This window comes from Pseudorasbora parva, chromosome 12 (genome assembly GCF_024679245.1).
Source record: "Pseudorasbora parva isolate DD20220531a chromosome 12, ASM2467924v1, whole genome shotgun sequence".
Classification (NCBI taxonomy): domain Eukaryota; kingdom Metazoa; phylum Chordata; class Actinopteri; order Cypriniformes; family Gobionidae; genus Pseudorasbora; species Pseudorasbora parva.
Window position 1 is genome coordinate 35,638,338 of NC_090183.1, and position 13,997 is coordinate 35,652,334.

A 13,997-nucleotide genomic window follows, 5' to 3' on the forward strand; every position below is an offset into this window, starting at 1 on the left:
TAACAGCTCAGAATCCACTCGAGCATTTTACAGCAGATGTCATAACTGATGGGTTATTATACCATACCACTGATCTATATTTAACATCAGTGTTTTCTACTGCTAAAATTAGAATTATTCAAACTTTAACAATGAACACACCGTTGTCTTTCTTCACATGAGGAGAAGCGCTTAAGTTTCACTGTCTGTTCAATTTGATAATACTTCTGATGACGGGCTGATGATCAAATAGAACGTGATGGATTTTAGCCTTATTTATTTGTTACTGTCCATGGCTTTAGCATGTGAAAATACCGGTAATTGGTAATCTTCATTCAGGCAGAGCACATTACAGTAATGTTACAACTTCCCTTTAAAGGTCCATGCATGATATGTTACCCGTAATTTACAGGTACCAGTAAAGACTGGAACGTTCTTGGTGGGAACGAGCACATGAATTTAAAATAATAATAATATACACAGATAAATTATTTATAATAATCACTGCAATATAAATATTGATTTCATGCTGACTTTAACTGAATGAGAAAACGGAACGTGACGTGACGCAACAGCCACACATCACACGTTTATTTCCGTTCGCGTGCTTCCTCACATTTGCTAACATATGCAGCTAAAGAACGCAGTTATTTTTATACATGTCAAAAAAGTCTAAACAGTCCTTTAGGTTTTGTTTAGTAAGTCATCTTATCTTTTAAGGTAAACACAGGGCCACTAAAACATGTAGGCCTGGCAGCTTTATGTTCTCAGCCACGTTCACCTTCACCTAATTTGGTATAGTCTTGTATCATGTTTATTGGGAGAGAGAAGTCTGTTGCTTTAATTAATATCTGTACTAAAATGGAGTGGTTGGTGCAACGATGCCCTACAAGGCAACCCACACATACACCCCCACTCACAACTCTGACTATGAGAAATCAACCAGACCAAAGATGATTCTGAATATTTATTATGATGAACAATAAAGAGGGATGTCAAATGACTTACAGACATTTAGATAACATGTTAATTTAAAAAAAACTGCAATAAGAGCCTATCAAAATGTCCCTCACAGTTTAAGACAAACAGAGGCTGAATACAATTAGCAGTGGAAAGAATGCAAGGGCTGAAAGGAAGGTATTCAAGCAAACCTATGAACACCAATGGAAGTTTTTGGAATGAAATGAGCTATAATTCTCCAGAAACATGATAAAAGGCACTTAAGGAAAAAATAAAGAACAAATAATTGAAAAAGCTCAAATGGAAATGAAGAAATCACATAAATGGGGGGCCTGACTGACAAAAAAAACGTGTTTGAATTCTTCAACCGCTCATGACCATCCTTACGAGTTCTGTAGAAGAGAGAAAGAGAAAAAAGAAGAAGAAATATGAGGCAGTGATCCAACAAAATTCAAACCCACTAGATCAGCAAATGTTGCCATGGACACCACACATGGAGTTCTAGATACTTCTAGAGCCATACACAGTCAAAGATCACAGAGAATGTTGTTCAGAGACAAACTACATTTCCCTGCAACAATAAGGGGTGAAATACAGAAGCCTCAGGATGCTTTAAAAGAAAGGGGAGGAAGAGAGATTGTCCAGGCCTAAAAGAAATTAGAATGAGTTAGCATACCTTATAAAGGCATAACGAGAACAGATAAAAACACAAGTACAGAACAGAGAGAAAGCAGAAACAGCAATATGACAAACTAGAACAATACATCTCCTTACAAAGCCTTCTTCGGTAACAGCAGATGTTCCTACCAGAGAGTAGGATATTCTATAAAGGACCCATCTGAATCCACTGGGACTGTTTTAGCCTTTGAATATGATACTGATAGTCATTTTTATTTACCAATACATTCAGCTTCTATGTACTGTATGTCTGCGTACACACTGCAGAGATTTAGGAGTGACAAACACATTTAAAAACAGTTATCACTCAATACCGATCTAAAGTTTGGAGTAATTAAGATTTATTGTTTTTCAAAGAAATCTCTTCTGCTCACAAAGGTTGCATTTTTATTTGATTATAAATAATGCAGTTATATTGTGAAATATTATTACAATTTAAAACGGCTGTTTTCTATTCTAATATATTTTAAAATGTAATGTATTCCTGTGATAGCAAAGCTGAAATTTCAGCATCATTACTCTAGTCTTCAGTGTCACATGACCCTTCAGAAATCACTCTAATATGCTGATTTGTTGCCCAAGTAGCATTTCATATCATCAATGTTACAAACTGCTGTTTTACTGCTTCATATTTTGTGGAAACTGTGATAAACTACTATTAAAAGGTTTGAGGTAAGATTTAAATAAAAAAAGAAAATTAATTAATGAATGCTTTTATTCAGCAAGGAAGCATTACTTTGGTCAAAATGGCAGTAAAGACATTTATAATGTTACAAAAGATTTCTATTTCAAATAAATGCTGTTGTTCTGAATGTTCTTTTGTTCAAAGAATCCGCACAAAAATGAAGCACTGTTTTCAACATTGATTTGAATAAGAAATGTTTTTGAGCACCAAATCAGTATATTAGAACAATTTCTGAAGGATCATGTGACACTGAAGACTGGAGCAATGCTACTCAAAATTCAGCTTTGGCATCACATGAATAAATTACATTTTAAAATGTTAAAATAGAAAAGCTTTTTAATGCAATATTTCACAATATTACTAGTTTTGATCAAATAAATTCAGCCTTGGAGAGTATTATTTCAAAAACATAAAACATCTGAATTATTCCAAACTTTTGACTGGTACTAAAAAAGCACCAAACTCGGCAGTGCGCTCAGAAAGTACAATGACAACTGTATTTAGCTGCAGTGTGAATGTGGCCTATTAGAAGTAGTGCAAGCAAAGGGGGTTTGAAAATACAATATTAAAGTTGGAACACAGCATTTCAGAATAAAGAGGAATGACTGGTTTGGGGGAAATGGGCATAAGGGTGACCAGCAAACTCTGTTAGCGCTGGCACAGCATCACCATGGCAACAGTGGGAGTCAAGAGATGCCTACTTTATGCACATGCAGAAATGCTACATGCTAGGCAAAAGCCAGGGGACGGAGTAGAGAGGGAGCTGCAGGAGAGAAGAACGTGTAAAAACAAACTGAGGACCATCCGTACCCTCTCCTCAACCAGCCATAATGTGGCGCACAATCGCTGTCAGAAGAAAAGCAAATGGATTAAACACTGACACTTTCACCGCGGTCTTGATGCTCAGAGAACAAAAAAGACCCTTATATGATTGTTGTACCTTCATAATTGATGCAGCCATTAGCATCCTCATGTCCTGCCAAGAGCGTCTCCACTTCCTCCTCTGTCATCTTCTCACCTATCGTAAAACACGGGCATGAAAATGCATCAAATTCTCCTCAAAAATATATTTCAGCCTATGTTTTACAGAATGTCATTCTTTACGAGGTGTGCTTGTAGTGCTTTGTTGGCAGTCAATTGCTTTGATTGGAAGGACTGATATTATCTCCAACAACAAACAGTATCAATCAATATAAATCTGATTTTATGATTCAAAATGCCTATGTATTTTATTTCAAAATATATTACTTAATATAATTATATTACAAATAATATAATAATCATAATTAAATAAATGGCCACTTAGTCTACATAATGAGAGTACACATTCATGACAGTTTCTTAACACACTTAAAATCCACATGAAACGGCTTCTTGAAAAAGAAAGTAGGGCGGGATTGATTTGTCCAATGGGAACTGATTGGATCCTTTTGGTTTGCTCGTGTGTGTGTGCGTGCGTGTGCGATGCATTATAATAAATACTGCAATATTCCATAAAAATAAAAATTATCCATTATTTTTACTTCATACTAGTGACTTTAAGTGCACTTTGTAATGTAATTTTGTTGTGCTTTATAGAAGTATTTATTTCGATGTGTCGATTAACATACAAAAGCACTTGTAAACTACTTGAATAACATTTTTAACTCTAGTAAGTTCAATATTGCCTTTAATATTTCAAAAGCACTACATTGCAAATCATTACAAATGTTTAATAATTACACATATATTTAAAGGGTTACTTCAGCGATTTATCATCAGTAGAAACCCTGGAGTATATTCGAATGATCGTGCTTCAACCCCTTATATCCCTATGAGAGAGACGAGATATTTATGTACTTTATTTCTGGGAAAATGACGCAAATATTATAATTTTGCAACTTTTCCAATTCATTCCTATGAAAGTTAAGCTTCCAAAGGCATGAACTGAAAACGAGTTGTGAATGCATGCCGTGCCCGCGCTTACCTCAGCTCTAGTGATGAATGTAATTTGACTACTGCTGCGTTTGTGCCGGGACCGCACATCTCACTCACATTACTACTCACATTTTAATTGTAGTGTCTCTTCTCTAACTGAACTAAATGAAAAACGAAAGGGACAGTGCCGCGGTGGCAAAGTGAACCAGTAATCCAGTAACGGTGGCTTTGGGAGTGGCTTTGTAGGGCAGCAAAGCAAGTGCATTCTGGGAGTTGTTGTCTTTCATCCACATGAGCCAAAAATACATGTTCTTGCTTTTCTAGAAGGCACCAAATTCAAAAATATTTTCACATTTCTACTACATTAATGACACAGTTTAAATACAAAGCTTAATGCTGAATCACTGAAGTAACCCTTTAAATAAATTATAAACAAGTTTCAACAAAATCAATAAGATAAAGTATATTTTAGTTTACAATAAATGTTTGTCAGAACATTCAGCAGGACACTTCAATCATATTTCAAAGACAATAACAAATGAAGCACTCTAAAGTTCAGCTGCACTGAATATAAATTGCATTTAGTTGCAATTAACGTTACTGTCCAAAAACATTACATTTAATTATTTTAAAGTTTATTATTTCCATAAAATTTTCTCTAAATAGCCTTAAGTATGCTAAACTGTACTTATTTTTCACCAGGGTAAAAGCCAAATACAACTTCAAATTTTACAAAATCTGACAACAATGGCATCATAATATCTTGTCCATAAAGATTATTTACTTAAAAGTGGTATTTTTCAGGTAAAAACACAAAAAAAACCTCAATGAAAGACTTCTATTCCTTTAACAACCTTACTGATCGCTAACAACATCTCTTATTTGTTGCAGCACTACTTTCACTCTCTCTATACCAAGCACACGGTTCTTGTCAAACATTCATAAGTACTTTATTTTAGTTCAGATTTCCAAAATAAATATCAAGAGAACTCAGTGAACTGTTCAAAGGAGCAGAGAAAAACACCCTAAGACGTGTTCTAAGAGGAAGAAACCTAGAAGTAATCGAAGACAGATTATATTCTGTTGAATATCGGTTTAAAAGAGGCCTTGACTCTTTACCCAGCGTCGTGAGGACATGTCGCAGCTCAGCGCCCATCACCGTTCCATTTCCCTCTTTGTCAAACACCCGCAGCCCCTCCACAAAGTCCTCAAAGGAGCCCTGATCCTTGTTCTTAGCGATGGCCTGCAGCATGGGTAAGAACTGCTCAAAGTCCAGCATCTTCATATTCATATCTGAGAAAAAGCACATTACAATCACTCTTATTTGTATTCACACCAACATCTTAACACACTGAGGATTAAGCTAGAACATCACTTAATAATGATTAATAATAAAAACATAAGTAGATTCATTCAGTGGGTCTGCTGAAGTTGTCCTGATTGCATTTTAGACTGATTAAAGGAGATAGATTGCTATGTCTGAAAGCTGAAAGAATAGGAAAAGTATAGCTTATTGATCAGGGGAAGTGTACAACATGAGGGTGAGTAAATGATGACAGAGTTTTCCTTTTTGAGTGAACCATCCTTTTAAATGAACAAGGCAGGGCTTTTAAACATTGCTATTTTTAGCCAATACAATTGGCATGATTCAATCTCGCTTCTATCAACAACCTTTAACAATTTATTGTACTAAAAGAAATTCATTTTTTTAACAAATAACACAGGACACTGCAGAAAAAGAATGGTCTGACCTTCATTACTGGGGTTCCCCAGGACTTTAAGGACCTCTGCATTGACAGGGTTCTGCCCCAGCGCACGCATCACATCCCCACACTGATTGTACATGATCTTCCCATCTCCTGTTCGGTCAAACAGGAGGAAGGCCTCCTTAAACTCTGTTAGCAAAAGAGCAAGAGAGCAAGAAAATGCATCAGACTTACACCTTGTCTCATATTGAGCTGTTTTAACTGAAAGCAACTTGCTCCTGCATATCTTAAAATGTTATGTTCATGTTTAAGCTACTTAAATGTCATAATTGAACAAAGGCCTAATTCTATCTTAATCTAACCCCTGTTTGTGAAACCAGGCCAATGTTATTCTAATCTAAAGCAACAAGCAAATTCTGATCTAAAATGATTAGGCTTCTTGGTCTTGCTTGAGGTTGAGATCGCTATCATAATGCTTGGCAGAGCAGTTTACAGGAATGCAACACTTCCCGGCTGGCCTGAGTCAAACTTCACACACACACTCTGTGATTAACCATATATGGGCAGAAGAGAGATCGCAGCACTACATCAACAGGAATATTAGTTGTGTCCCAAATGACACTATACACTTTGCACTGACATTATGCACTACTATGTACCCTAATGTGTGAAGTTTTGTAATAAACAAGGTAGAATACTACATAATAGACCTCACAAATGTTTTAAAGTGGCTTTAGATTTTTGTTACAGTGACATATGAATGTTATTTAATTTTTTCATTCAGTTAGGTTAAAAAATTTTCTATAGCTTGATAAAATTCATGCATAGCAGTTTATAATGAAGTAAGCATAAAATGCCATTTTAACCAATCTAATTTCAACATGCATGTTAACTGATCTTATTGTGAATGATTCATCCATGCTTTTTTTTAAGTAATGTTTAATAAAAATATCATAACTATCTTTTTTTCATCCAAGGCTATACATACACTATAGTAATACATGGGGTTAGCATTGCAAATATACAAATAAATAAATAAAAGACAACAGTTAAAAAGTTTTAATTTTCAGTTAGCTTTAATGACCAAAAAGAATTGTATAGAATTTTTATCAATATATTTTGGAGACTCAGTTAACCAGACAAACAAAAAAACAGCCTAATTTACCATTATATTTTCATCTACCTCTACTTTTTGAGCACAAAGCCCACGTCCTAAAATCCAATAAACAGCCGATGCATCCAACGACAATCCGTTACATTTAGATGCACATCACAATTTTAGTTTCATCGCGATTTACGAATTAGTAGGGTGAATGATTAAATGACTTATTCATAACACAAAAGACACTTGTCCCCACATACTTGTAGACCTACCAAAGATAACATGATGTTAAAATATCTATCTACAGTACAGGCGTAACGATGTAACCTCCAAACGGGTCACTGAACGAGTCAGTGGATGAATCTTTTCAGTGACCTGATTCAAAAGATTCGAGTCACTGATGTGAATCAAATTCGCAGCACTCGCCCGTGATAATTAAAAACGTTTAACCTGGTGCTTTGTGCTGTAGCTATGAGTACGACTTATTAAAAACATAGGTCACGATATCATGCCACCTCAGCTAGCTGAAATTCAGCAGATCACATTATTATAATTTTCTTGAATTCACATCTAATGCATTTTATGATGTGTATACGTAGCATCTCTAGCTACACATTCCACAGCAGCAGCAGCTTCCGGTACTTCAAAAGCGCCGCATCTAAAAAGCTGTCTACTGTAACCTCAGAAATGTAGCACCAGAAATTGATATATAAAAGAAACCTCAAAACGAATTTTCTGTAACAATGGATATTAGGTAACATTACTGCACATCAGTCTGTACATGACATAATGTGTCTAATTTGCTAAGCATTACTGCACATCTGTCAGCCAGTGTAAGCTGCATGATGTGCAGGCCTACGCTATTATTTCGCATTAACCAGCAACACAAACGCAACTATATCCTCGACGAATTCATATAATCACAATTGAATTACGTAGTCAACATATATCACTCACCACAAATCTGGTCCTCTGTGAAGTCAGACTGTCCATACCAGGATGAGGAGGGCAATAGAGAAGATCAGCATTAACAACGAAAATGCAATGCTCTTACAATAAAGGATATAGAAATTCTCCCTAAAAAACAAAACCCTCAGAGCAAACCAAGACACATGTGTGCATTAAATGCGTGAGGTAATGGCCTGACAGTAGAGCTTGGTGGCTTAATAAACCTAATGCGATCTATTCTGTTTAACGGTCACCTACCGACTGTGTGCCTAAAAGGCGTTACCTGTATTATAGTGAAAATGAGAGATGGCTGGCTTTAATATTGGACTTACCATGACTGCAGTGGTTGAGGATGGAGCGGAGGGAGCGTCAGTATGAGCGCTGTGTGAATTACAGTATGGGCGCACGCACGCACTCTGTGACACCGCTATATTCACGATGATGTCATATCAACTTGATTCAAGCTGAATTGGCCAATCAAATAGTGCGGGCGCTGGTTTCCCTCTACTGTCATTACCGGCATGTCAGTATTATATGCGCAGTTGAAAAACCTTGAATACCGTAATACTGGGGTTCGCGAGGAAACTACAGGGGTTGATGAAAATCTCATTTAAAGCTGCAGTCTGTAACTTTTTTTGGTAAAAGAAATGATCCAAAATCTAATTTTGAGCAAGTACAAAACCAGCCAGTGTTTTATCTCCTTACCTTAGCCCAATTCACAACGGTACGCTAATGTGTTTTAATTTGAGTGGTACTGGTGGATGTCTTTGCGTCATTGTTATGTCTGTATACAAAAAGTAGTTTTCGGCTAGTAGTATGGCATGTGAGGATACTGCAGGTGGCGGATCATTTATAGCCTTTTCTCACAGCAGCTAGAATAATGAAACGTATAATTTTGATGGCGGATTGTAAACCAGAAAAGTCCAAACAACAATCATCAGTGACAACTGGAGATTTACCCGTAGTCAAAAGCAAGACATTTGACTGTACAGATTTGACTTCAGTTAAAGCTAATACAAACTAAATACACATAGTCAAGCAAAGCTGATGTTACTTTTTAACAATTTGAGAACAAATTATAAAAAAAAGTTTGCTTGGTTTGATGTGATACATGCCAAGCGATCACGATGACAGATAGAGAAGCAACTCTATTGACTGTTGATCACACCTCTTGTAGTCTGATTGGTTGAAGGACCATACAATTGCATACAGAGTCATTTGAATTATGCTTGTTGATCACGCCTCGTGTGCCGTAGAAAATACAGAGCAGACTCCACAGACCAATGTTCAATCTTAAATTGAGCTTGGTCTGGTGATAGCCAGACAACAACAAAAATCACATTTTTCCTGCCCTCCATTAGATGGCACTAAAGATCCTGGACATTGGCACATATGGATGTAAAAGACTGAATTATCCTCATCAGTAGGTGGCTGTAAACTACACAGACACCTTCACACATCAATTGCTTAATTTATTAAGTGCTCATACTATTAAAAAATAAAAATAAAAAAATAAATAAAAAAAATAAAAAAAATATATATATATATATATATATATATATATATATATATATATATATATATATATATATATATATATATATATATATATATATATATAAAAAGCTATGACATTATGACATCAGCATTTTTAGATTGTAAAATTACATTTTTTGTGGTTGCACACATCCAGCACAGATGTGTAATTCACCCATCTGAGTCAATCTAGTTATTTTAGTTACTTTGTTTTACCAGGAACATGTCAGTGTCAAATGACTATTAGACCACTTTGCATTTCATTTTCTTTCATTCATGAATAAACTAACATTTTTAATATGGCCTGGAAAAAAAGATACATTTAGCTGAAAATATGGTTCTAAGCTGATGATACATACATTTTATTGGTGTATCCAATAAAAATATATTATTTATATTTTTACAAGCCTTTTAATTTCTTATTCAAACTGCTCACTCCTCCTGACTGGTGCTCTCTCCACACTTGAAACGTATGAAGTCTAGCACACGTGCATCCTGTGAAATCAAATACTGTCCCACTGTGTATTTGGGATCTGGGAGGAAGGTCTGGGGCAAAAGTCTCGTCTCAGATTCACCACATGGTATATCGTCCATGTTGCCAAGAGAAACAGGTGCTTCACCCACTATATGTTGCCCCAGCTTCCTTCCCAATGTGTCTGTCCCTTCTTTAGGTCCACCTTGAAACACGACAAGCGATCCATAGCGCCCCATATCAATGCCAACCTGCCCAGGGACTGTTCCATGAACATATGAGCCAATATGCCAATCAGAGGGAACAACAAGAGATACGGCTCGCCGCATGCCAATATTCTCACCTAATCGCCCTGAAGGGGAAAAAAGATAATAGTTATTTTAATTATTGTACTTAATTATTAGGAAGTGAAAGGTAGACAAATAGTGTGTTGGAAATGTTCACATATTTAAATTATTTTGTGAAGACAATAACATCATGTAAATATATAATTTCTTGTACTGTATATATAAATATACTACAGTTTAAACGTTTGGAATCAGATTTTTTAATGTTTTGAAAGAAGTATTTTATTCTCACCAAGACTGCATTGATTTGATCAAAATACAAAAATGACATTGTGAAATATTACATTTAAAAAGTATATATTATATTTTATCAATTTAAAATCCATTTAATTCCTGTGATAGCAAAGCTTTTTCAGCATCATTTTTCCAGTCTTAAGTGCCACATTATCCTTTAGAAATCATTCTAATATGATGATTTGATGCTCAAGAAATATTTCTTATTATCATCACAGCTGTTGTGCTGCTTAATAGTTTTTTAGGATTCGTTGATGAACAGAGAGAAAAATGGAAGCATGTTTTCAACCCAATAAAATAATTTAAAAGGTAATTGTGACTTTATTTTTCACAATTCAGAGATATAAAGTTCCAATTGTGGTTTTATATCTCACAATTCTGAATTTATCATTTGCAATTGTGAGTTTATACAATCGCAATTCTGAGAAAAAAAGTCATAATTGCTAGATGTAAACTCACAATTGTGAGATAAAAAGTAACAATTATCTTTCAAAATGTTTTATTCTGTGGTGGAAACAAGCTTCCATAAAGAACAGCATTTATTTGAAACAGTTATGAGTTCCAGCAGATATTTGAAACAGTTTTGAAATACTGGAAAATGTCTTTATAGTAACTTTTGATTCATTTAATGAAAAAATAATAATCTTAATGACCCCAAACTTTAAACAGTATTGTCTAAAATACATTTTTAATTGTGGCTTAAGTGTCTCTCGTACTCTTCAGGGTTACTCAAAGGAGCAAGAATTTACAGATAACCTGGTTTTAAAAGGTTATGCTAAAGTTAATATAATGTTAAAAGTTTATTCTCACCTATAGTCAAGGCTACCTGATCTGCCAGTGAGGGTCCCTCAGGAATGTGGAGCTTAGAAATGTCCTCAGAAGACAGTACACTCTGAACCAAAGAAAAGACCAGCATTCAGAGATCGCAGAAGGTGTGTGGTAGAAATGCACATTTCTGGAAATGCAAAGGAAGGGCTTGTACCTTAATATACCCTGTCTGCTTTTTGCTGTTGAGATGAGCCATTATTGAAAATGCAACATCCTTCACCAACTGCTGAAATTTCTCATTTCTCGCCACAAAATCTGTCTCACAGTTCACCTGAAAATAAAATAAACATTAGTTCATTCATTTATACACCACATCATATTTGAGACCAATGGAGCGTCCCAATTTGCATACTATACATCCTAAGTAGTATTCAAAAATAGAATTAGTACGTCCCAAACCATAGTATGTTGAAATTAGTACTACAAAGATACCCGGATGGTCTACTATTTCAGGTCAGAATCCAAAGTGCAGATCGATGCATACTCTAACGGCTAATATTGCCCACAACCCATTGCGCAATGGATGAGGATTCTATTAGAATTACAAACATGAGTAAAAAGGGTTTAAAAAAAAAAAACAGACAAATGTGCAAGTCCGGCGGTTAATTTAGAGATTCACTCCAACACCTCTATCTGATTATTTATCAGTATTTAACCTGACGAAAATATGTTTATTCAATGTTATCCATGTTATATTTCATCTGCAGCATCATTATGAACTTTTGTAATGATATGTTTAGCCATTACCATTTAAATGCATCATTATAGTCAAGGAAAGTGTTTGCATGAAAGAAGACTGCATTTCTCCCGGTTACAGTAGGAAATGAAATTAGATTGAATGTGGAGGAGTTGTGTCAAGATGATTGACAGGGTAGTTCACATGCATCAAAAGGATGCATGTAACTAATGCATCCTTTAATTACAGAGCTGTCCATTAAAGATGACGAAGCAGTATGTGCCAAAGCTCGCCTACTCTTCTGCTACAAGTAGGCGAATTGGGACGCAGCACAAATTACACGTTGTGTTTCAAGACTGGCACGTTAATGTTTACCTCAACCATGACGGCTGCATTGTCACCCTTAATGAGACCAATCAGCCCCTCCTTGGCTTTCCGACCTTCCAGTTTGCTTGCTTTGCTCCAGCCCTCCTTTTGTGCTTGTTCATGCAGCCAGCTTTCTGCCTGCAAACATCAAATTTTACAAGTCATAATTAGTTCACAGTTTGAAAAACTTGTGGATGCACACCCTATGAAACAGTATAATGCACACCCCTGTGTCAAACACATTTAAATAATATAATTACATTATATAAACAAAGATGACAACAACTACCAGGATGTGAGTTTATGTGCTTGGCTTGTTTTAAGTTATCAAAGTAGTGAATTATTCAAAGATCTCCCTTATGTTTACTTCAGAAAATATTCTGGTTTTAACACGTTAATATAATGTAAAAGGGATTCTCTTGTATTTGTTGGGTTTCATAGGGTGACTTGAATGATCCTTTCCATTCACAGCCCTGGACCGCACCTGTGTAATGTCATTGTTGAATCTCTCAAGTGCCTTTTTGCAGTTGATGAAGGTGTAGCCCGTGGATTTGCGCAATTTCAGGAGAAGTGCTTTATCCGCTGCTAAACTGGGGCTGCTGGTGTAGAGAGACTGGACATGCTGTGTGAGGCATCCCTATGAATAACATTATTAATATTGCGCGTGATTAAATAATGCAACAGGACAATACACAGCCGAATGAAACCGCTTTACAAATACTGTTATCTATTATTTAAAAAACAAGCTAAAAATGTTTTTATACCATTATACCATTATTATACCAGACTGGCATGATTGAACAGATCACCTTCTAACGCATCAAGTCAAAGGCATTAAAAGGTTAAAATGCTTAAGCCCACCTTGACTACTTCAGTCCTGACAGATCGAAATAAAGAATAAAAAGCCATTTCTATATCTTCCTCAGAATTAACACAAGCTTCCTTACATCAGTAACTGGGATCATGTCATTGAAACACGCTTTCTACAGAGAGAGAGAAAGGTCATTCACTCATAGAAGAGAATTCGGGCTCACATGTATAGCGCCATCTAAAGCACAGGAGTTGCACTGAGTGAGACTAAATTGGAAAACTGGTCTCACTTTATATTAGGTGGCCTTAACTACTATCTACTTACATCAAAAAAATAAGTACATAGTACTTAACATGTTCATATTGTATTGCAAAACAATTTTGTTGATTGAGGTGGGATACGGGTAAAGTTTGGGACAGGTGTGGTGTTTGGGGTAAGTTTAAGGGAAGGGTTAGTTGTAAGGGATGTGTCAACAGTGTAATTATGCATGTAACTACAGACATTAATTACAGATGTACAGAGGCAATTTTTTTTTAATGTAAGTACAATGTATAACGTACAATAAGTGCATTGTATCAAATGCTATATTTTATATATAGCCTGGACACCTAATATAAAGTGGGTCCTAATACTAAATAAATAAAAATTGGGAATACCAAATAACCAAAAAAAAAAAAAACTGTTTATTTGTTTGTAAGATCTTATATAAAGCTAGTATTGTTAAAAACGTTAGTATTATAGTCAAAATGAAT

General features: G+C 35.5%; 2 protein-coding genes across 3 annotated transcripts; both read right to left on the minus strand.

Annotated features, from left to right (window-relative positions):
* Positions 1 to 933: 933 nt before the first annotated feature.
* myl6 (myosin, light chain 6, alkali, smooth muscle and non-muscle) lies at positions 934 to 8,432 on the minus strand. 2 transcript variants are annotated; one of them, XM_067460047.1, is made up of 7 exons: positions 8,308 to 8,432; positions 7,985 to 8,012; positions 5,971 to 6,114; positions 5,339 to 5,512; positions 3,243 to 3,320; positions 3,113 to 3,148; positions 934 to 1,331 (listed from the first exon to the last, which is right to left on the minus strand). In XM_067460047.1, the coding sequence occupies exons 1-6, from the start codon at positions 8,308 to 8,310 to the stop codon at positions 3,120 to 3,122; spliced, it is 456 nt and encodes a 151-aa protein (XP_067316148.1). In that variant the 5' UTR covers positions 8,311 to 8,432; the 3' UTR covers positions 934 to 1,331; positions 3,113 to 3,119. The 2 variants fall into 2 exon arrangements, with proteins under 2 accessions (XP_067316148.1, XP_067316147.1); XM_067460046.1 differs by lacking the exon at positions 3,113 to 3,148.
* A 1,200-nt stretch (positions 8,433 to 9,632) lies between these two features.
* On the minus strand, positions 9,633 to 13,440 carry tsfm (Ts translation elongation factor, mitochondrial). Its single transcript, XM_067458473.1, has 6 exons — positions 13,296 to 13,440; positions 12,919 to 13,071; positions 12,444 to 12,572; positions 11,547 to 11,663; positions 11,375 to 11,456; positions 9,633 to 10,335 (listed from the first exon to the last, which is right to left on the minus strand). The coding sequence occupies exons 1-6, from the start codon at positions 13,341 to 13,343 to the stop codon at positions 9,944 to 9,946; spliced, it is 921 nt and encodes a 306-aa protein (XP_067314574.1). The 5' UTR covers positions 13,344 to 13,440; the 3' UTR covers positions 9,633 to 9,943.
* Positions 13,441 to 13,997: the final 557 nt, after the last annotated feature.